This window comes from Doryrhamphus excisus, chromosome 7 (assembly GCF_030265055.1).
Source record: "Doryrhamphus excisus isolate RoL2022-K1 chromosome 7, RoL_Dexc_1.0, whole genome shotgun sequence".
NCBI lineage: Eukaryota > Metazoa > Chordata > Actinopteri > Syngnathiformes > Syngnathidae > Doryrhamphus > Doryrhamphus excisus.
This window is the reverse complement of record NC_080472.1, coordinates 20,630,190-20,652,740: the sequence shown is the minus strand read 5'-3', so window position 1 is coordinate 20,652,740 and position 22,551 is coordinate 20,630,190. Positions and strand designations below refer to the sequence as shown.

Below are 22,551 nucleotides of genomic sequence, written 5' to 3'. Positions count from 1 at the left end.
CCAAAACATGTGTGTAGTAACAAGGCAAAGTACTGTACTTCATCACATTCATGTTGACAACCAATCATCTAATAGTACCCTAAATGGGGTGTTCATAGAAAGCAGTTATTATGGTTATTCGTTTATTCATTCATTCATTTTCTACCGCTTATCCTCATGAGGGTCGCGGGGGTGCTGGAGCCTATCCCAGCGGTCTTCGGGCGAGAGGAGGGGTACACCCTGGACTGGTGGCCAGCCAATCACAGGGCACATATAGACAAACAACCATTCACACTCACATTCATACCTATGGACAATTTGGAGTCGCTAATTAACCTAGCATGTTTTTGGAATGTGGGAGGAAACCGGAGTACCCGGAGAAAACACAGAGATGGCCGAGGGTGGGATTGAACTCGGGTCTCTTAGCTGTGAGGTCTGTGCGCTAACCACTTTTCCGCCGTGCAGCCCCTATTTTTGGTTATTTATTCATTCATTTATTTTCTACCGCTTATCCTCGGAGGGTGCTGGAGCCTATGCCAGCTGTCTTCGGGCGAGAGGCGGGGTCCACCCTGGACTGGTGGCCAGCCAATCACAGGGCACATATAGACAAACAACCATTCACACTCACATTCATACCTATGGACAATTTGGAGTCGCTAATTAACCTAGCATGTTTTTGGAATGTGGGAGGAAACCGGAGTACCCGGAGAAAACACAGAGATGGCCGAGGGTGGGATTGAACTCGGGTCTCCTAGCTGTGAGGTCTGCACGCTAACCACTTTTCCGCCGTGCAGCCCCTATTTTGGTTATTCATTTATTTATTTTCTACCGTATATCCTCACGAGGGTCGCCGGGGTGCTGGAGCCTATCACAGCTGTCTTGGGGCGAGAGGCGGGGTACACCCTGGACTGGTGGCCAGCCAGCCAATCACAGGGCATATATAGACAAACAACCATTCACACTCACATTCATACCTATGGACAATTTGGAGTCGCTGATTAACCTAGCATGTTTTTGGAAGTAGCCGGAGAAAAACCATGCAAACTCCACACAGAGATAGCCGAGGGTGGAATTGAACCCTTGTCTCCTAGCTGTGAGGTCAGCGCGCTAACCACTTCAACACCGTGCAGCCCCTATTTTCCTTATGTTTGCTTATTTATTTCTAAAAATCTCGCTACAGATATCCCTTGTCATTTTCTGTTTCACTTTCTTTCTGCTGCTTCTTCTTTCTTTCTTTTTTCCAAAAATATGAATAAATCACAACTAATTAATTGTCCAGAAAAATGGCCATTTAAGCAAATTGTTTGTGTTCTACATTACTGTCACTAGGTGTCAGTAATGTTACATCCATGAGACAATAGTCGCCACAGGAAGGAGGGATTCTTGTTTGTATACAGTATATATTACTGAGTATTACACAGATTATTGTGTATATACACAGTAGCTATAGAATAATGTGCTGATAAGTTCATTGTAAACAACGATATTTCATCTTATGGATGTCATACAAATAGCATGATGAGGTTGCCCAATTAGCGACCTCAGCGGTTATTACTGGAAGCTCCGAATCGTTTCTACTTTTCGGTGTACTCCAATATTCTTATTCACTTTGAATAAAATATTGTGTAACCCAGTTGTCTCCTTTCCCCAACCCCATCTTCCCTCCTGACCTTCTTCTCGCCTCCTGATTCCTCCTGCTGTGTTGGGACGTCTGCAGCGTTTCTGGGCAAGTATTATCTCTCCTGTCTTCATCACCTCCTGACTAGTTTGTATTTAACGACTCCTCGTGATTAATCATGACAATGCTAGCAAAACCGGCGTCTGTTTCGCTTCGCGTGCAATCGCCGCCCACACACACACACGCCACCTGTTGCAAAACCCGTTAGATGTGGTTTTGGCTCCACAGCAGCAGGACCTGAGCTTAGCATGCTCAGCATGTTTGTGTGAAATCATAAAAGAGAAAGCCCAAAATTTATTTATTTAGTCATCTCTTTGTTTTAAGAACACCGGCAACACTAGCATAGCTAGCGGAGCTACAGCGCTATACTTTACAGTCATATTCTAACAGCAAATATAGCTAACTTCCAGCTCCCACTGACTGGTGGATACGTGGCAGAGATCAATGCTGTGTTTAAGATGTGTAGTGAAGCCTGATTGTAGGACACTATTGATGTTAGGTATTCTGTTGTGTATTAACCCTTTGATGCATAAGTGGGTCATGACCCGGTCAGGTTGTTTTCTTGAAATATCTTTGTAATGAAAATTTTTCATCATTTTATATTCCAGGTATTCCTAAAAAAACATGTTATTAATATCATACCATTCACATTTTTAACTTACTTTTTATAAATTTTAAGAAATTTTAGTTTTTCTGTTACTACCTCAACCTTCCATAAGTGGGTCAAAAATGACCCGGTCAGGTTGTTTTCTTGAAATATCTTTGTTATGAAAATTTTTCATCATTTTATATTCCAGGTATTCCTAAAAAAAACATGTTTCTAATATCATACCATTCACATTTTTAACTTACCTTTTATAAATTTTAAGAAATTGTAGTTTTTGTGTTATTACCCCAACCTTCCATAAGTGGGTCAAAAATGACCCGGTCAGGTTGTTTTCTTGAAATATCTTTGTTATGAAAATTTTTCATCATTTTATATTCCAGGTATTCCTAAAAAAACATGTTTCTAATATCATACCATTCACATTTTTAACTTACCTTTTATACATTTTAAGAAATTTTAGTTTTTGTGTTACTACCCCAACCTTCCATAAGTGGGTCAAAAATGACCCGGTCAGGTTGTTTTCTTGAAATATCTTTGTTATGAAAATTTTTCATCATTTTATATTCCAGGTATTCCTAAAAAAACATGTTTCTAATATCATACCATTCACATTTTTAACTTACCTTTTATACATTTTAAGAAATTTTAGTTTTTGTGTTACTACCCCAACCTTCCATAAGTGGGTCAAAAATGACCCGGTCAGGTTGTTTTCTTGAAATATCTTTGTTATGAAAATTTTTCATCATTTTATATTCCAGGTATTCCTAAAAAAACATGTTTTTAATATCATACCATTCACATTTTTAACTTACTTTTTATAAATTTTAAGAAATTTTAGTTTTTCTGTTACTACCCCAACCTTCCATAAGTGGGTCAAAAATGACCCGGTCAGGTTGTTTTCTTGAAATATCTTTGTTATGAAAATTTTTCATCATTTTATATTCCAGGTATTCCTCAAAAAACATGTTTTTAATATCATACCATTCACATTTTTAAGTTACCTTTTATAAATTTTAAGAAATTTTAGTTTTTGTGTTACTACCCCAACCTTCCATAAGTGGGTCAAAAATGACCCGGTCAGGTTGTTTTCTTGAAATATCTTTGTTATGAAAATTTTTCATCATTTTATATTCCAGGTATTCCTAAAAAAACATGTTTTTAATATCATACCATTCACATTTTTAACTTACCATTTATAAATTTTAAGACATTTTAGTTTTTGTGTTACTACCCCAACCTTCCATAAATGGGTCAAAAATGACCCGCATGTATTTTCTATGGAATCCAATAGGAACCTTTGATTCTTATCAACTTTGGCTGTGAGGAATAAATTAGACGCATTGATTCTATTATGAGTCGTTTTTGACCCACTTATGGAAGAGTGTAGGGTCCAGTCACTCGTGCATCTAAGGGTTAAGTAAGTTCCCATATTATAGTAACTTGCCATTTGTCCAGCATAATAGATGCCATATATCACAGCAACATAACTAGCTAGGTGAGCTAAAGTCATATTTTAATAGCGACATCATGCTAGGCTGAAGCCAAACATACAGCTCCCCACATCTGTAGCCGCTAAATGGAGAGTTAGCGGAGCGCTATGCTGCGTTTTAAGACGTGTAGCGAAGCCTGACAAAGGGGTTTTTGTGCGGGTTATTTAATTTTTATTGTTGGAACATCCTTAAAAGGGCTTTTTGTTGTGATTCGGTGCCTAACAAATTAAATCAAGTCCAGCGCAGACCCACAAGCGGTCAACCAACGTCCCTTATGTGTCTTATCTCGCCGAGTTCCAACAGTACAATATTATCAAATTAAAAGTAAAACCCTCAGATAAATGTAGTCAGTCGTCACTCCATCATTACTCTTGCGGCTAAATATGAAAGGAAAAGCACATGGCTGCAATTACCCCCCCCCCCCCCCCCACTTCTCCTCACCCCGATCGACAAAACGCCGCCGCCGTCGTCGTGAGAACCCTCGCCGTATGTTATCATCAGGACGTGCGGTTCCTTAAGAATTGCGGCAATATTTCTATTCAGGACTTGCTCTGTGAATAAAATATTGTGTGACCTTTGAACCCGACACCCCCCCCCACCCCCTCCCTTGTGGTTTCACCCGCTTTCCTTCTCTTCTTCTCCCCTTCCCGATGATTCTCCTCATCCACTCTCTCTGCGGGGATTTACTTCCACTCCAGGGAAGGATGGCAAGTATTTCCTATCATCTTATTTGACTATTTCTATTCACGGTTTTGGAAATTTTTGTCGCCCGTTCCCCCGATGCAACTTGACATGAACTGGAGTTTTCATAGAATTTTTTTTTTTAAAAGCCATAGCATTTCAGTATGTGGAATCAAACTATGGAATGGATTGAGTAAAAAATATATATATATAATTAAACTATATTAGGAAAGCAGGAAGTGAACAAAATATATATATATTTTTTTAAAAGTTAAAAATTTAAAATTAAACTATATTAGGAAAGCAGGAAGTGAACGAAAAATATGTTTTAAGTAAAAAAAAAAATAAACTATATTAGGAAAGCAGGAAGTGAACGAAATTTTTTTAAGTAAAAAACAACTAAACTATATTAGGAAAGCAGGAAGTGAACAAAATATATATATATTTTTTAAAAGTTAAAAATTTAAAATTAAACTATATTAGGAAAGCAGGAAGTGAACGAAAAATATGTTTTAAGTAAAAAAAAAATTAAACTATATTAGGAAAGCAGGAAGTGAACGAATTTTTTTTGAGTAAAAAACAAACTATATTAGGAAAGCAGGAAGTGAACATAAAATATATATTTTTTAAAAATTAAAAAAAAAATTTGTGACTATATTAGGAAAGCAGGAAGTGAACGAAAAAATTTTTGTTTGAAAGTAAAAAAAATAAATTAATTAAACTATATTAGGAAAGCAGGAAGTGAACAAATGTAACAGTTACTGATTGTAAAAGTACCAGATGGAGGGGTAGGATTTAATAAGCTTTGCTTCTTCCTACTCCTTTTGGACATGTGGAACTGTGAACTGATTATGGGATGCATTCAATTGTAATCTGATGCATGTTCAAATGAAATTCTACCATTACCATAAAACTATAATGAAGAGTTTTTCATCGGATTTACATGATTTCTTTGGGGTAAAATTGATTCGGTTATGGATTTATGACGCTAACCAAGGCGGTGCTGTATTTTGAATGATTTTTTTTCCTCTCTGTCATTGTTCTAACTGCTCTTTTTTGCAGCATAGTTAGTGATTGTGGTAATTATGGGGGAATAATTATAGTATTTCCACATGCTAATATAAGAAATAAGAAAGAATAAGTACTCTAGCTGTCAAACCTCCATGAAGTCCCCCCAGTCCAATGACGGAAAACCTCCCAATATTTCCCACCTTTCACCAGTTTCTGAGAGCCTGCTGGCCGACAAGTTTGATGAATACGGCTTCACGCTCATAGCGCCGAGGTAAGATTGATTTTTTTTTAACGGCCACCACATTTATTTCCAACCTTAACGACCCTCTTTCCTCTCCGTCAGGGTGTACTGCAAGGACCTGAAGCCGCCCGGCAAGGACAAAAGCAACACCGAGTTCCTGATGGAGTTCAACAATTACATCGACACCAAGACTCCAAACAACCCCATGTGTGAGTGTCCGAGGCTCGACGCCAGCCATCCGTATTCGCCATTCCCATGGCGGCGACAGGGAGAAAAATGAGCGGCAAATGTGCTGATTCAGCTCCGTTCCCACTTAGGTGGCTTTCGCTTGAGTACGCTTTATGGACAAAAGTATTGGGACAGTGTAGCCAGGGGTGGGCCAGACTTTTATGCTGTCGATGTTGATATCGATCATCCATGAGTGAAATCGGCCGATACCTATCACATAGGCGCCGTTACGGAGAATTTGGATGCGAGATCAGCTTGATGACGCTGCGGCAAGATCCTCAGAATCCAACCGCGCACATGGGCGCCGCATTAGTCGCCGCCCAACCTATGATCGCATCGCAAGCTTCGATAACTCACACACCCTGCCAAGTGCCCGCCCCGCAAACGCCACAGCAAAGCTGTCTTCGGGCGAGAGGCGGGGTACACCCTGGACTGGTGGCCAGCCAATCACAGGGCACATATAGACAAACAACCATTCACACTCACATTCATACCTATGGACAATTTGGAGTCACCAATTAATTAACCTAGCATGTTTTTGGAATGTGGGAGGAAACCGGAGTACCCGGAGAAAACCCACGCAAACTCCACACAGAGATGGCCGAGGGTGGAATTGAACCCTGGTGTCCTAGCTGTGAGGTCTCCGCGCTAACTACTCGACCGCCGTGTAGCCCAGCCTCTGATTTAATTCTTCTAAAAAATGTACCACTTCCACACATAATGGGAGAAAAGTTTTCGGACATGCTAGGTTGAATAAGGAACATTCATTCATTCATTCATTTTCTACCGCTTTTTCCTCACGAGGGTCGCGGGGGTTGCTGGAGCCTATCCCAGCTGTCTTCGGGCGAGAGGCGGGGTACACCCTGGACTGGTGGCTAGCCAATCACAGGGCACATATAGACAAACAACCATTCACACTCACATTCATACCTATGGACAATTTGGAGTCGCCAATTAATTAACCTAGCATGTTTTTGGAATGTGCGAGGAAACCGGAGTACCCGGAGAAAACCCACGCATGCACGGGGAGAACATGCAAACTCCACACAGAGATGGCCGAGGGTGGGATTGAACCCTGGTGTCCTAGCTGTGAGGTCTCAGCGCTAACCACTCGACCGCCGTGTAGCCCAGCCTCTGATTTACTTCTTCTAAAAAATGTACCACTTCCACACATAATGGGAGACAATTTTTGGGACATGCTAGGTTGAATAAGGAACATTCATTCATTCATTCATTTTCTACCGCTTTTTCCTCACGAGGGTCGCGGGGGTTGCTGGAGCCTATCCCAGCTGTCTTTGGGCGAGAGGCGGGGTCCACCCTGGACTGGTGGCCAGCCAATCACAGGGCACATATAGACAAACAACCATTCACACTCTCATTCATATTTATGGACAATTTGGAGTCGCCAATTAACCTAGCATGTTTTTGGAATGTGGGAGGAAACCGGAGTACCCGGAGAAAACCCACGCATGCACGGGGAGAACATGCAAACTCCACACAGAGATGGTCGAGGGTGGAATTTAACCCTGGGGTCCTAGCTGTGAGATCTCCGCGCTAACCACTCGACCGCCGTGTAGCCCAGCCTCTGATTTACTTCTTATATAAAATGTACCACTTCCACACATAATGGGAGAACATTTTTGGGACATGCTAGGTTGAATAAGGAACATTCATTCATTCATTCATTTTCTACCGCTTTTTCCTCACGAGGGTCGCGGGGGTTGCTGGAGCCTATCCCAGCTGTCTTCGGGCGAGAGGCGGGGTCCACCCTGGACTGGTGGCCAGCCAATCACAGGGCACATATAGACAAACAACCATTCACACTCACATTGATACCTATGGACAATTTGGAGTCGCCAATTAATTAACCTAGCATGTTTTTGGAATGTGCGAGGAAACCGGAGTACCCGGAGAAAACCCACGCATGCACGGGGAGAACATGCAAACTCCACACAGAGATGGCCGAGGGTGGAATTGAACCCTGGTCTCCTAACTGTGAGATCTCTGCGCTAATCACTCGACCGCGGTGCAGCCCAGCCTCTGATTTACTTCTTCTAAAAAATGTACCACTTCCACACATAATGGGAGAACATTTTTGGGTGCTATAGTTGAATAAGGAACATCTTCTGGAAAATGTTTACGGTAAAGAGGAGTTCAACGGGAAAGACGGGGTAAAATATGAGCGTTTTTCAGGGAAAACTAAAAAAAAAAAATGTCCAACGGTCCTAGCGGTTGCTAACGTCTGGCTTAGCATTGCATCCGTGCAGGTTGCTAGCATGGTTATATGTACTCTATAGCCTGAAGGAGTGGTGGGTTCCTTATTGAGTTCTCAACTTTGTCAAATCTATGCTCGGCATGCAGGCCCATAAAAAGGTAATTAGGCGGCGGTGGTCGTACTTTCCTTATACAGGTGAGACATCTGGATAAAGTATGCAGGGGACGATTATGGCAGAGCCCCCCCCACCCCGTTCTGTTGGCCGTGCATGACCAGGCAAAACTTTTCTATAACGCCCGTCTCACCTTTTTTGATGCTAACTCCAAAAGTCTGACCATCACACGCCTTGTTGCACATGTGTGAGGCGCACACACACACACACACACACACACACACCTATATGGCCGCTCGACCTCATCCAATTACTGTGTGTTTTGTGACAAAGAGCAGCGACACGTCAAGCCGAGAGCACGAGCCGGGGGCTGTAAAACGCAAATCAGGGGCCAGCGGGCCTTCTCCTTAACATCTGACCGACGCAGTAATGACCTCTCGCATCCCCCCCCCTGCTCGCCTTGTTTGTCAGCATTCCGCAACAATAAAATGTCTCACTCCATTAAGTGATTACTTTCACCATTATTAGCTGCCAGTTTAACGGGGAGGGGTGTGTGTGGGGGGGGGGGGGGTTCTTCTTACCACCATGGTGGCAAAAAAGTGCATTAGGAATTCCTGGGCTGCCTTGAATAAGTCACGAAAAGCAGCAGCGGCGGCGGTGGCGGCTAAAGTGTTAAAGCAGCTGTTCTCTGAGCCGGCCGCCATTTTTTAATAGACGAGAGCTTCAAAGCCACCGGGAAAAATATCGCCTGTTATGTTTGTCATGTGGTCTTGTCGGAGAAAATCGTCTGTTAACTCGGGAGCCTCCAGTTTGAACATGTTTAAAAAGTTACGTTAAAGAACATCACATGTTTCAACATGTTTTAATCCGAAACCCGCCTCCAGATCCGTTACCGATCATTCGTTCGCACTCTAACTTTTACATGCTAACACTTAGCAATAGTTCATCTGCTTACGTTTTGTTCGAAAAGGTGTTTAAAAAAAAAAAAGAAGCCAATGGGAGCCAATCCTATGCATTGTTCAGGAAAAGGAAGAAATAAAAGTGTGGAAAATATGTCTAAAAATCTCATGAATTAATGTGCTAACATGGAAATATTAGCAGAGTTAGAGTTAATAGATTATTCAGAAAAAGAATGGACAGAAACATTGTGTAATTAAACATTATTATGAAAAAAATATATATATATGTATATATTACACTCCTATTATTCATTCTTTATACCACTTTGCAACTCTTATACTGCAGGGACTCGATACGGCTAGCAAGCTAACCAGTTAGCATCTGATTTTCATTCATTAATTTTCGACCGCTTATCCTCACAAGCCTATCCCAGTTGGCTTCGGGCGAGAGGCGGGGTACACCCTGGACTGGTGGCCAGCCAGCCAATCACAGGGCACATATAGACAAACAACCATTCACACTCACATTCATACCTATGGACAATTTGGAGTGGCTAATTAACCTAGCATGTTTTTGAGTACTGTGGGAGGAAACCGGAGTACCCGGAGAAAACCCACGCATGCACGGGGAGAACATGCAAACTCCACACAGAGATGGCTGAGGGTGGGATTGAGCCCTGGTCTCCTAGCTGTGAGGTCTGCGTGCTAACCACTCGTCCGCCGTGCAGCCCAGCCTCTGATTTACTACTTCTAAAAAATGTACCACTTCCACACATAATAGGAGAACATTTTTGGGACATGCATGGTTTTGGCCTCTCAATGTTTTGTCTCATTACTGCCATCTTGTGACCACAATACTACATAGCATAGTATTGCAGTATGTTTTGACTAATAGACTACTACATAGTCTACCACCCAGCAGCCATCATCCATCCATCCATTTTCTATGCTGTTTATTTTGTCACTAGGGTCGTGGGTGTGCTGGAGCCTATCCCAGCTGGCTTCAGGCGAGAGGCGGGGTACACCCTGGACTGGCCAACTACCGTTATTAATCAATTAATTAATTAATCGTGCATAATTAAAGAGTAACATTTTAATGATGAGATAAATGATCTATCATAGACACAAACTTACTAAGTAATGAAGCAAAATGATGAATGATCGCAGACCTCACAGCTAGGAGACCAGGGTTCAATCCCACCCTCGGCCATCTCTGTGTGGAGTTTGCATGTTCTCCCCGTGCATGCGTGGGTTTTCTCCGGGTACTCCGGTTTCCTCCCACATTCCAAAAACATGCTAGGTTAATTAGCGACTCCAAATTGTCCATAGGTATGAATGTGAGTGTGAATGGTTGTTTGTCTATATGTGCCCTGTGATTGGTTGGCGACCAGTCCAGGGTGTACCAAGACAGCTGGGATAGGCTCCAGCACCCCCCGCGACCCTCGTGAGGAAAAAGCGGTAGAAAATGAATGAATGAATGAATGATGAATGATAGCGGCCGCACGTTGGACGAGTGGTTAGCATGTAAGCCACACAAGTCTTTCCTCCTACTTTCCTCCGACATTGGCGACTCCAAATTGCGCATATGTGAATATGAGTGTGAATGGCTGTCTACATATTCTAGGACAGGGGTGCTCACACTTTTTCAGCATGCGAGCTACTTTTAAAATGACCGAGTCAAAATGATCTACCCACTACAAAAAAGCAAAACATCTATTTATTTTCAAATGTATTGAGGATTATTTGTACGTACAATGTATGTTGGTGTACCTTACATAACCAAATGAGCCAATATTGCAAAACACACATAATTAACTATTAACATTTTTTGTAATTACCTCCACATTACTCCACATTTCCCTTCTTTGGTACTGCGATGGTAAAATGGCATATGAGGCAAACGCACTTCGAAAAAGACATTGTGAAAAAAAAGTCCACCTCCCATTCCGTATGGAAGTGATATGTTTTTGCCTTTTTACTTGGTCCAGCTCCTTCACTCATTTTAGTGACCATAAACTTTAGCGAGGGCTTAAAATCTAACGCAATTCGCCGACTAGCTTAGCACTTTGCATCGTTGTTTACGCATGAGCGGTGACCTAAAGGTCAAAATTCAGGTGTCATCTGACTGGTTGTCCTGTATGTCAATCAAGTAACGGGGATGGATGATAGGCTGACATCGTAAGTTCTGCTGCACTTAGAGACGTTGTTTGATTTGATTGGTCGCCCGAAGGGCAACATTCAGTTGTCATCTGAATGGCTGCCCTGTATGTCAATCAAGTGACGGCATTGATGCTAGGATGATATTTTTTTTATGTCACGCCGCGATCGACCAGTACCACCTCCGCGATCGACCGGTAGATCGCGATCGACTTAATGAGCACCCCTGTTCTAGGACATATTTTTGCCGCTATCCAATTTCACCAGACACATTTGCAATGGGACATTTTGCTAAATGACGACTCCAAGGCTTCCTTTATTTGTTGATATTTAACATGCAGAGCCGGCCCTGGCCCTCTATAAGTGATTTTTACATCCAGACAATGTAAACCACTTGACTATTTCTGGCCCCGTGACCTCAGTTAAGTCATCCGCTAATCACGTGTGAATGAGAAGTCACTATGTAAATGAAGGCCATCGAGCATATAAATGATTCCCAGCTTTTCTTTGGTATCGTATATACCCCTCAGGAGCATATCTTTATTTTTCTTTCTGCCTTTATTTTATTGCTTTTCCATCTTTCTACCCCCCCCTCACACATCATGTTTCATTCCATGTTGGCTGTCCATCCTCCGTGTGCATTTATTTAACACATTCCTGCAGATAGCTAGCGTTCCAGGCCATTAGCTTCCAAAACTACGACATGTTTTTTTTTTTTTTTGCCCAAAGATGGACAATCCTATACACACGCTTGACAATTTTTGATCTGTCAGCAAGAGAGCGCAAAACGACTTATCCAGATGTTGATGCTGTTTTTGCTCTCTAGGCAACGTGGAGCTGGTGAACCGATTGCTCCTGGACGCTGGCATCACTTCAGGTCTCATCAAGATCTGGAAGGAGAATAAGTTGCCGTGAGTAGGAAGTTTACCGCCATGTTGGACAAATCCACGCTGTTCATATATTTCGCTTTCTCAGGCCCGGCGTCACCGCCAGGTTTGTTGCCACAGACGGAGGAATCACCCGGGTGTACCCGAAAAGGTAAGAGAGCGGACAGACTTGACAGGATTGGAGTTGTTGTGGTGGATAAATGATATTTCCCAACATTTATCCATCAATTTGTCCCTAGTCGTCTTTTCATTTTCCGATCTGTAGGCTGCGATCCCTGCTGTTCCCTTCCTCTTTCCACTCGGGCTAACGGGGGGAGATACGACCTTGACTTGTTTCCTCAAAAGTGTATCCTGAATAGTAGACTCTCGATCTGTGACAAATTGAGACAAGCCTATCGAAACACGGACATCTGTATAAAAGCTCATTAAGTGAAAGCACAGTGGTTCTAAACCAGACCCCTGGGGTACCCCAAAAGCAAGTTTAGGTATTTTTTAGAATGTGTCGTTTGTGTGTTAAGCTTCCTGTTTACATTTTGGGGGGAAATGGTGGTTGCCAATTGCAAAGTGTGATGAGGCATCACTTGGTGGTGATTGGGAAAGTTCTCAATGGACTATGTATGTCACTTCCTGTTTGTGGGTTACACTTCCTGTTTACATTTTGGGGAGAAATGGTGTTTGCCAATTGCAAAGGGTGATGAGACATCACTTACTGCATCACTTGGTGGTGATTGGGAAAGTTCTAAATGGACTATGTATGTCACTTCCTGTTTGTGGGTCACACTTCCTGTTTACATTTTGGTGAGAAATGGTGTTTGCCAATTGCAAAGGGTGATGAGACATCACTTGCTGCATCACTTGGTGGTGATTGGGAAAGTTCTAAATGGACTATGTATGTCACTTCCTGTTTGTGGGTTACACTTCCTGTTTACATTTTTGGGAGAAATGGTGTTTGCCAATTGTAAAGGGTGATGAGACATCACTTGCTGCATCACTTGGTGGTGATTGGGAAAGTTCTAAATGGACTATGAATGTCACTTCCTGTTTGTAGTTTACACTTCCTGTTTACATTTTGGGGAGAAATGGTGTTTGCCAATTGGAAATTTTGGTTCAAAAGGGTGATGAGACATCACTTGCTGCATCACTTGGCGGTGATTGGGAACGTTCTAAATGGACTATGTATGTCACTTCCTGTTTACTACGGCGCTAAAGCTCTTAATTATTTCTCTTCCTGTTTGTGTGTTACGCTTCCTGTTTACATTTTGGGGAGAAATGGTGTTTAACCAGACCCCTGGGGTACCCCAAATGTCCATTTGCATACAGAGTCAACAGAGTCAACATCTATTCCTCGGGATTCTTCCAATGTGTGTTTTCCTGGAAAAGGTTGCAAACTTTTTTGATTGTTTCCGCCTTGCAGCGCTGGCCTGAACTGGAGGGAGGAGGCGGAGACGTACGAGTCCAGTTTCTACAAGCGCAGTTTGGACAACGACCTGTACATCTTCACTCCAACGCCGTACCTCAACAAGAACAGTGAGTTCTGGCACGCGCACGCTTGTTCACGTCCAGTGTTTAATTACTGTGCTCGGAGGTTGTCATTTGAGCGTTGTAAATTTCACGAGTTATTTCCTCTTGCAGCAAGCGACGACTCGGTCCTCGTGAGCAGAGCCGTCAACCTGATGATTGACAATAAGCTCCTAAAACCAGCGGGTAAGAGACATTTGGCTTTTGTCCTCTCGTGTAAACACACTCACACGTGCAGCCATCTTGTCACGTCTTCAGACGCTCATTAAGCAGCCTCGTTTGTCTCGTCGCTCTGACACGTGGACACACAAAGCACACATCATCATGTCCGCCTCCTTCTGTGATCCTCGGCCAAGTTTGCAGCGTTCGCGGTTCACAGAGTAGAGTTGAGTCCAGTTTGTCTTTGTCTTTTGGTGTTTGATCCCAGTGGTGGGCGTCAAGTTGGACATCAGCGCCTGGATGGCGAGCTTCATCAACACCACGCAGAGGACCAACGTGAGTTTCTCTACGTCTTCAAAGCGTGACGCCGCCACCGCCATAATCCTGTCCCATGTCTTCTTTGTCGCAGTGCACCGATGAGATCTGCGGCTGCCAACGAAACGATGTGGTGAGATTATCTGACCTGCAGATTCAGATTCCAATGTTAAGTCCAGGTTTTAGTGTGTCTCCATGTGATTCCAGTACGTAGACTGCGTCATTCTGGATGATGGCGGCTTCCTGGTGATGTCCAATCGAGATGAATACATCGACCAGGTCTGCAGTCCCACTTTATTGTCCTTCCTGTCCACATTTGCATTTGAAAATAAGGGACATTTTCTGGAAAAGTGATGTGGCACACCACTGGGAACCAACATTTCTAATTGACCAACACCCCTGCTCCCCAAAATGTAAACAGGAAGTTTAACCTACAAACAGGAAGTGACTTACATAGTCCATTTAGAACGTTCCCAATCACCACCAAGTGATGCAGGAAGTGACGTTGAACCAAAATTTCCAATTGGCAAACACCATTTCTCCCCAAAATGTAAACAGGAAGTGTAACCTACAAACAGGAAGTGACATACATAGTCCATTTAGAACTTTCCCAATCACCACCAAGCAGTGCAGCAAGTGATGTCTCATCACACTTTGCAATTGGCAAACAGCATTTCTCCACAAAATGTAAACAGGAAGTGTAACCTACAAACAGGAAGTGACATACATAGTCCATTTAGAACGTTCCCAATCACCACCAAGTGATGCAGGAAGTGATGTCTCATCACCCTTTTGAACCAATATTTGCAATTGGCAAACACCATTTCTCCCCAAAATTGTAAACAGGAAGTGTAACCTACAAACAGGAAGTGACATACATAGTCCATTTAGAACTTTCCCAATCACCACCAAGCGATGCAGCAAGTGATGTCTCATCACCCTTTTGAACCAAAATTTCCAATTGGCAAACGCCATTTCTCCCCAAAATTGTAAACAGGAAGTGTAACCTACAAACAGGAAGTGACATACATAGTCATTTTAGAGCTTTCCCAATCACCACCAAGTGATGCAGAAAGTGATGTCTCATCACCTTTTTGAACCAAAATTTGCAATTTGCAAACACAATTTCTCCCCAAAATTGTAAACAGGAAGTGTAACCTACAAACAGGAAGTGACATACATAGTCCATTTAGAGCTTTCACAATCACCACCAAGCGATGAAGCAAGTGATGTCTCATCGCCCTTTGCGATTGGCAAACACCATTTCTCCCCAAAATGTAAACAGGAAGCGTAACACACAAACAGGAAGAGACATAATTAAGAGCTTTAGCACTGTAGCAAACAGGAAGTGACATCTTACAACTCCTTATTCTCGTATTTTTTAATGTTATGAACACTTATTGTTATCTTAGTTTTTATTTAATTAATAACAATAATATTAATTTAATAATATTTCTGAGAAAATTGTCAGGTTTGGGTGTGTGAGAACTTTAGAGCCACTTCCTGTCCCAATACATTAGTCCATGTAGCACATGTGTGGGGAAAAAGAAGTCCACCTGCTGTGTTGGCTAGCAACATGCAAATGAGCTAAAAGAAACATTCACGGGTCAGAACTTGGCCCTGGGTGACCAAACAGCAAATAAACAAATTAAAGCGCCCGAACTCCATTTGACTAATTTGTTTATATAGCAGCGATATGCAAGCACATGCAGCTCCACTCCATGTCTCCAGGCCCCCCCCCCCCACTCCCGCTGTGGTTTGACTCAATGTTTTTTCATGCGCTCTCGGGCCGCTGCAGGCTAATCAGCGGCGGGCGTGCGCCGGATAAATCAGGCGCCCTCTGAAGTTTGGCAGCAGCACTAAAAGCAAGGGGGACCCCAGGCCCTGGTTCGGAGAGGCGTGTGTGCCCTCGGTGGGTCGTATATCCAGCGGGGGACGCCTCTGACGGCTTTCTCCACCTCTTTTATGCCTCTCGCTCCGGCAAGTCCTCGGGGAGTCTGCGGCCAACAACTGCTCATTCATTGCAATCCTTTTACCTTATAGTTGAGCAGATATATTATATATTATATACATCAGCCAGGCGCTGCAAAAGTCAGAGAGTCGCCGTCTCTCACGCGCAACCTGTGATGCTAAGAACAAGACAAACCTCAACAAAGACCACGTTAATGGGACCGCACCAAAGTCCTGACATAAAATATATCTCTATAAGTGCACCTTAAAAGCTTGGATGAACTACAATACAGTATATACTACTCTAAGTCATTCATATGCACTGAAGTATAAAAGTATATAAAAAGGTTGTACTATGTGTGAAACCTTAAATGTGAAGTGCATGGCAGGGAAACAGGTGGCACTACACAACTATTTTAACCAATCAGAGGCCTGAAGAAGGTCATTTCTGGAAAAGGCACAGTTGAATTATAGCTCACTTAAAAAAAAAAAAAATCCGAAAAGCCATTTTTAGTGACCAAAAAAAGTGACCAAAAATACACATGAACAAAAGACTAAAGTAATATTTTTTAAATGTGTATTCAAAAATATAGATTGTTTGTTTGAATTGGTAAAAAAAAAAAAAGTTAAAATCCAAAATAATAAAAATTATCCAGGATGAAATGTAATTTATGAAATTGACATTCATTCATTTTCTGCCGCTTATCCTCACCGGGAGGTGCTGGAGCCTATCCCAGCTGTCTCCGCCAGCCAATCACAGGGCAATTTATGAAATTGACATCATTCATAAATTCTGAATTCATTCTATTATTTTGTTATTAATTAATTACTTACATTATTCATTTTCTACCGCTTTTCCTCACAAGGGTCGCATAGGGTGCTGGAGCCTATCCCAGCTGTCTTTTCCAGCCAATCACAGTGCAATTTATTAAAAATTGACATCATTCATAAATTCTGAATTCATTCAATTATTTTGTTATTAATTAATTACTTATATTATTTATTCATTTTATACCGCTTTTCCTCACAAGGGTTGCATAGGGTGCTGGAGCCTATCCCAGCTGTCTTCGCCAGCCAATCACAGGGCAATTTATTAAAAATTGACATCATTCATAAATTCTGAATTCATTCAATTATTTTGTTATTAATTAATTACTTATATTATTTATTCATTTTATACCGCTTTTCCTCACGAGGGTCGCATAGGGTGGTGGAGCCTATCCCAGCTGTCTTTTCCAGCCAATCACAAGACAATTTATGAAATTGACATCATTCATACATTCTGCATTCATTCAATAATTTTGTTATTAATTAATTACTTACATTATTTATTCATTCATTTTCTACCGCTTTTCCTCACGAGGGTGAGGGTTGCATAGGGTGCTGGAGCCTATCCCAGCTGTCTTTGCCAGCCAATCACAGGGCAATTTATGAAATTGACATCATTCATAAATTCTGAATTCATTAAATTATTTTATTATGAATTAATTACTTATATTATTCATTCATTTTATACCGCTTTTCCTCACGAGGGTCGCGGGGGTGCTGGAGCCTATCCCAGCTGTCTTTGCCAGCCAATCACAAGGCAATTTATGAAATTGACATTCATACATTCTGAATTCATTCAATTATTTTGTTATTAATTACTTACATTATTTTCCTTTTATTTATTTTTCTTTTTAATTGTCTGTTATGTTTCATCATTTCTCTTATCTTGAATGATGACAGCAACTAAATTTTTCACACTCTAATCTTGGTTTCACATTTATTAGGAGTATGTGGTATTTATTTTTATTACATCTGGTGGGGATTTCTTTTTTTAGCTATATGATTGATTCCTCCCTGTCGTTCAGATCGGGCGCTTCTTCGGAATGATTGATCCCATCCTGATGATCAACCTGGTCAACTCCTCGCTGTTCACCGACAAGAAGTCCTTCGACTACCAATCACTGTGTGAACCCGAGACGGAGAACGAGGCGGCGGCGGGGCTGAGATCTGTCTATGTGGTGAATTACATAAGCCAGAGCCTGTCCACACACACACACACACACACACACACACTTGCATGTTAACACGTTTGGACAGCATACAACATACATGTTGTAATTTTCCTCCATGCTGCATGTAAACAGATAAAGCAGACATACCTGCCTCAACACACACACACACACACACACACATACACACACACTGGGGAGCCGTAAATCCAGATGAGAAGGGAAGCAGAGGTACGGTGAAAGAGTGGGAGTCGGCGTAACGCTAACAGGATTAGGTGGTCTCGAACGCTCGGCCGACAAGCCAACAGAGACTGGCTGGTTTTCATCACTCGCCGAGCAGAGCTGCAACTTTTTAAACTCGGAAACGAGATCGGCCAACTTTAAAGCCAAAGGGACGTCAGAGTAGAGTAAATTGATTGAATATAATTCTTCAAGAAAAGAAAAAGGGTCCTAGTGGTTAGCGCGCAGACCTCACAGCTAGGAGAGCGGGGTTCAATTCCACCCTCGGCCATCTCTGTATGGAGTTTGCATGTTCTCCCCCGTGCATGCGTGGGTTTTCTCCGGGTACTCCGGTTTCCTCCCACAGTATTCAAAAACATGCTAGGTTAATTAGCCACTCCAAATTGTCCATAGGTATGAATGTGAGTGTGAATGGTTGTTTGTCTATATGTGCCCTGTGATTGGCTGGCCACCAGTCCAGGGTGTACCCCGCCTCTCTCGCCTGAAGACAGCTGGGATAGGCTCCAGCACCCCCTGCGACCCTTGTAAGGATAAGCGGTAGAAAATGAATGAATGAATGAATGAATAATGTTTTGTTGTTTTGCAAATTTGGAGTGGTCAGACCGGAGCAGGAGGGGATAGAAAAGAAGAAAAAAGAAAACAGGGGGGGGGGGGGAGTGCATTTTTAGACAAAATGTCTAAACAATGATGCCACAACGATGCTACTCCGGTTTCCTCCCACATTCCAAAAACATGCTAGGTTAATTAGCGACTCCAAATTGTCCATAGGTATGAATGTGAGTGTGAATGGTTGTTTGTCTATATGTGCCCTGTGATTGGCTGGCTGGCCACCAGTCCAGGGTGTACCCCGCCTCCCGCACGAAGACAGCTGGGATAGGCTCCAGAATAAACAACACAAAAATTGTTGTTTTACATGAAAATAACAATTTATTTACTAATATAACGCCATTAACTATTTACAAATTTCACATTTGGAACTGAGACCTGGGTTCAATTCCACCCTCGGCCATCTCTGTGTGGAGTTTGCATGTTCTCCCCGTGCATGTGTGGGTTTTCTCCGGGCGACTCCAAATTGTCCATAGATATGAATGTGAGTGTGAATGGTTGTTTGTCTATATGTGCCCTGTGATTGGCTGGTTGGCCACCAGTCCAGGGTGTACCCCGCCTCTCTCGCCTGAAGACAGCTGGGATAGGCTCCAGCACCCCCTGCGACCCTTGTAAGGATAAGCAGTAGAAAATGAATGAATGAATGAATGAATAATGTTTTGTTGTTTTGCAAATTTGGAGTGGTCAACCCGGAGCAGGAGGGGATAGAAAAGAAGAAAAAAGAAAACAGAGGGGGGGAGTGCATTTTTACACAAAATGTCTAAACAACGATGCCACAACGATGCTACTCCGGTTTCCTCCCACATTCCAAAAAAACATGCTAGGTTAATTAGCGACTCCAAATTGTCTATAGGTATGAATGTGAGTGTGAATGGTTGTTTGTCTATATGTGCCCTGTGATTGGCTGGCTGGCCACCGGTCCAGGGTGTACCCCGCCTCTCGCCCGAAGACAGCTGGGATAGGCTCCAGCACCCCCTGCAACCTTTGTAAGGATAAGCGGTAGAAAATGAATGAATGAATGAATAATGTTTTGTTGTTTTGCAAATTTGGAGTGGTCAGACCGGAGCAGGAGGGGATAGAAAAGAAGAAAAAAGAAAACAGACGGGGGAGTGCGTTTTTACACAAAATGTCTAAACAACGATGCCACAACAATGCTACTCCGGTTTCCTCCCACATTCCAAAAACATGCTAGGTTAATTAGCGACTCCAAATTGTCCATAGGTATGAATGTGAGTGTGAATGGTTGTTTGTCTATATGTGCCCTGTGATTGGCTGGCTGGCCACCAGTCCAGGGTGTACCCCGCCTCTCTCGCCCGAAGACAGCTGGGATAGGCTCCAGCACCCCCCCCACCCCGCCACGACCTTTGTGAGGAAAAGTGGTAGAAAATGAATGAATGTATTTCCTCTCAATTTAAGAAGCCAAAGGAAATATTTTGGTGCAGCCCCACCCATGGACCAGAACTGTGTCACTACTCGGTGGTCGGTGACCCACTCAGGTGTCTTCTTCTGGGGCTTACTTGTCCCAAACGAGTTAGCCGATTTTTTACTTTTGAGCTAAAATCCGTTAATCCAATGACAATCCAATGAGAATAGTCTGCGTCCCAAAGGGGGCAGTGTTGAGCCATCTTCCCATTCACTGGGGTGAATGCTGCTATAATAACCTCAGCATCACGACACAACACTAAAATAGGACCACACATTTCCACGTCCCGGATGAAACGTTTGTGTATCTTGTGATCAAAGTCGGACGCATGCGACGCCTACGTGACTGACTGGCCACAACAACGAGATCCTGGCGTGCTCGCCGTGATCACAACAACATGTTCAACTTATCTGTTTATTAACTCCTGCTTGCTTTCTTTCTCTGCTCCTCTCAGCCCTCCGTTGCCGATATTTTGAACGTCGGGTGGTGGGCCACCGCTGCAGCCTGGTGAGTCATTCTAGTATATTCCAGACGAAGATTACTACGGCAGATTTTCAATCCTAATCCAAACCAGGCGAGAATTGAGGGAAAATGTGCTCCCGGTTTATGCTCAATGTAGTTAACAGCTTGTTTAACAGTACGCACAGTTTTATGTAAGTACTGTAATGTAAGTACTGTATGGTGTTTGATTCTACTTTCAGGTCCATACTGCAACAGGTGCTGTTCAGCATCACGTTCCCAAATTTCCTGGACGCAGGTGACTCGCTTCCCAGACAACATGAAAGGGATGTTAAATTTCACTAACATGAGCGATCCCCCCCCCCCCGCAGCCGGCATGGATGAGGATGCGTCAGACATCGTACACAAGGAAGTGTGCATCACCGAGCAGACGCAGTACTACTTCAACAACGACGACAATTCCTTCAAAGGCACGGTGGACTGTGAAAACTGCTCCAGGTAAAAGGAATATTCCAGATATTTCCACGGGATTACAAACACAAGTCCCCAAAAAAAAAAAAAAAAATTCACATGCCATGAAGGTGAAGTCAAGTCCACTTGTGCAGGACCACCGTCCTGGCAATGTTCCTGCCCTCTCCTTTGTGCTGTGCTTGCGCCCCGCTTTTTTTTTTTTTTTTAAGGCCCCCTCGTGTCGCCTAATGGAGTGCCTGCCCGCATGCGGCGCGGCGTTCCTGCGCTTTAGCCGCACACGTTTGCCTTTAACGAGCGCCATAAAAAAACAGAGAAAATCATTTGTGCACCGGTGACATGTGGGTTCCACGACAGGACTTGGAGAATAGTTTTTTTGAGAGAGTTGGGGGCTTGTAATATATTTTTTGTGGGGGGTCAGGAGACGTCACTTCCTGTTTTTTTTTTCTCTTCCTGCTTAAATTTTGGGAGTATTCCAAAATGTGTTTAGCTCCGAATAAGGTTTGATTCAAGTGGTTATAAGACATCACTTCCTGCTTAGGAACGACACTTCCTGTTTACATTTTGGGGAGTACTCAGAAACATGCTTCTTACTGTAAGATTAACTAATTATTAACTAATTAACCTTCACAGTCATAACACATCTCTTCCAGTTTATCAATAACACTTCCTGTTTTCAGTTCCAGGAGGCGGGGTTTGTTACTAATTACAAATGTTGCTAATTGGAGGCATTGTTAGACTTCCTGTTTACATCCGATTGTTTCTTTATATGTCACTTCCTGTTTACAGATGACACTTCCTGTTTACATGTTGTGGAGGCGGGGTTGCGTCATTGCTGTGAAATTTGTTACTAATAACAAATTTTTGTTTTTTGAGTTATGGGACACCACTTCCTGTTTACAGTTCCAGGAGGCGGGGTTTGTTACGAATTACAAATGTTGCTAATTCGAGGCATTGTTTGACTTCCTGTTTTTATTTTAGCGAGATGGTAGTTGGAAAAGCTAAAAAAGGTTTTTGAATATGTCACTTCCTGTTTACAGATGACACTTCCTGTTTACATGTTGTGGAGGCGGGGTTGTGTCATTGCTGTGAAATGTGTTACTAATAACAAATTTTTGTTGTTTTGAGTTATGGGACACCACTTCCTGTTTACAGTTCCAGGAGGCGGGGTTTGTTACGAATTACAAATGTTGCTAATTCGAGGCATTGTTAGACTTCCTGTTTTTATTTT

General features: G+C 42.7%; 1 protein-coding gene across 2 annotated transcripts in view; it reads left to right on the top strand.

Annotated features, from left to right (window-relative positions):
• The window catches only part of LOC131132751 (voltage-dependent calcium channel subunit alpha-2/delta-1-like), a 71,881-nt gene that overhangs the window by 40,160 nt on the left and 9,170 nt on the right, over positions 1–22,551 (top strand). Inside the window, exons 23-35 of one of the 2 annotated variants that reach the window (XM_058078664.1) lie at positions 5,657–5,717; positions 5,790–5,896; positions 12,125–12,209; positions 12,274–12,336; positions 13,600–13,712; positions 13,818–13,889; positions 14,131–14,198; positions 14,272–14,310; positions 14,385–14,456; positions 17,981–18,133; positions 20,848–20,900; positions 21,095–21,150; positions 21,224–21,350. In XM_058078664.1, the coding sequence (XP_057934647.1) occupies positions 5,657–5,717; positions 5,790–5,896; positions 12,125–12,209; positions 12,274–12,336; positions 13,600–13,712; positions 13,818–13,889; positions 14,131–14,198; positions 14,272–14,310; positions 14,385–14,456; positions 17,981–18,133; positions 20,848–20,900; positions 21,095–21,150; positions 21,224–21,350 (1,069 nt within the window). Of the gene's footprint in view, positions 1–1,696; positions 4,420–5,656; positions 5,718–5,789; positions 5,897–12,124; positions 12,210–12,273; positions 12,337–13,599; positions 13,713–13,817; positions 13,890–14,130; positions 14,199–14,271; positions 14,311–14,384; positions 14,457–17,980; positions 18,134–20,847; positions 20,901–21,094; positions 21,151–21,223; positions 21,351–22,551 lie in introns of those variants that run through there. The other variant, XM_058078666.1, reaches the window with a different exon arrangement.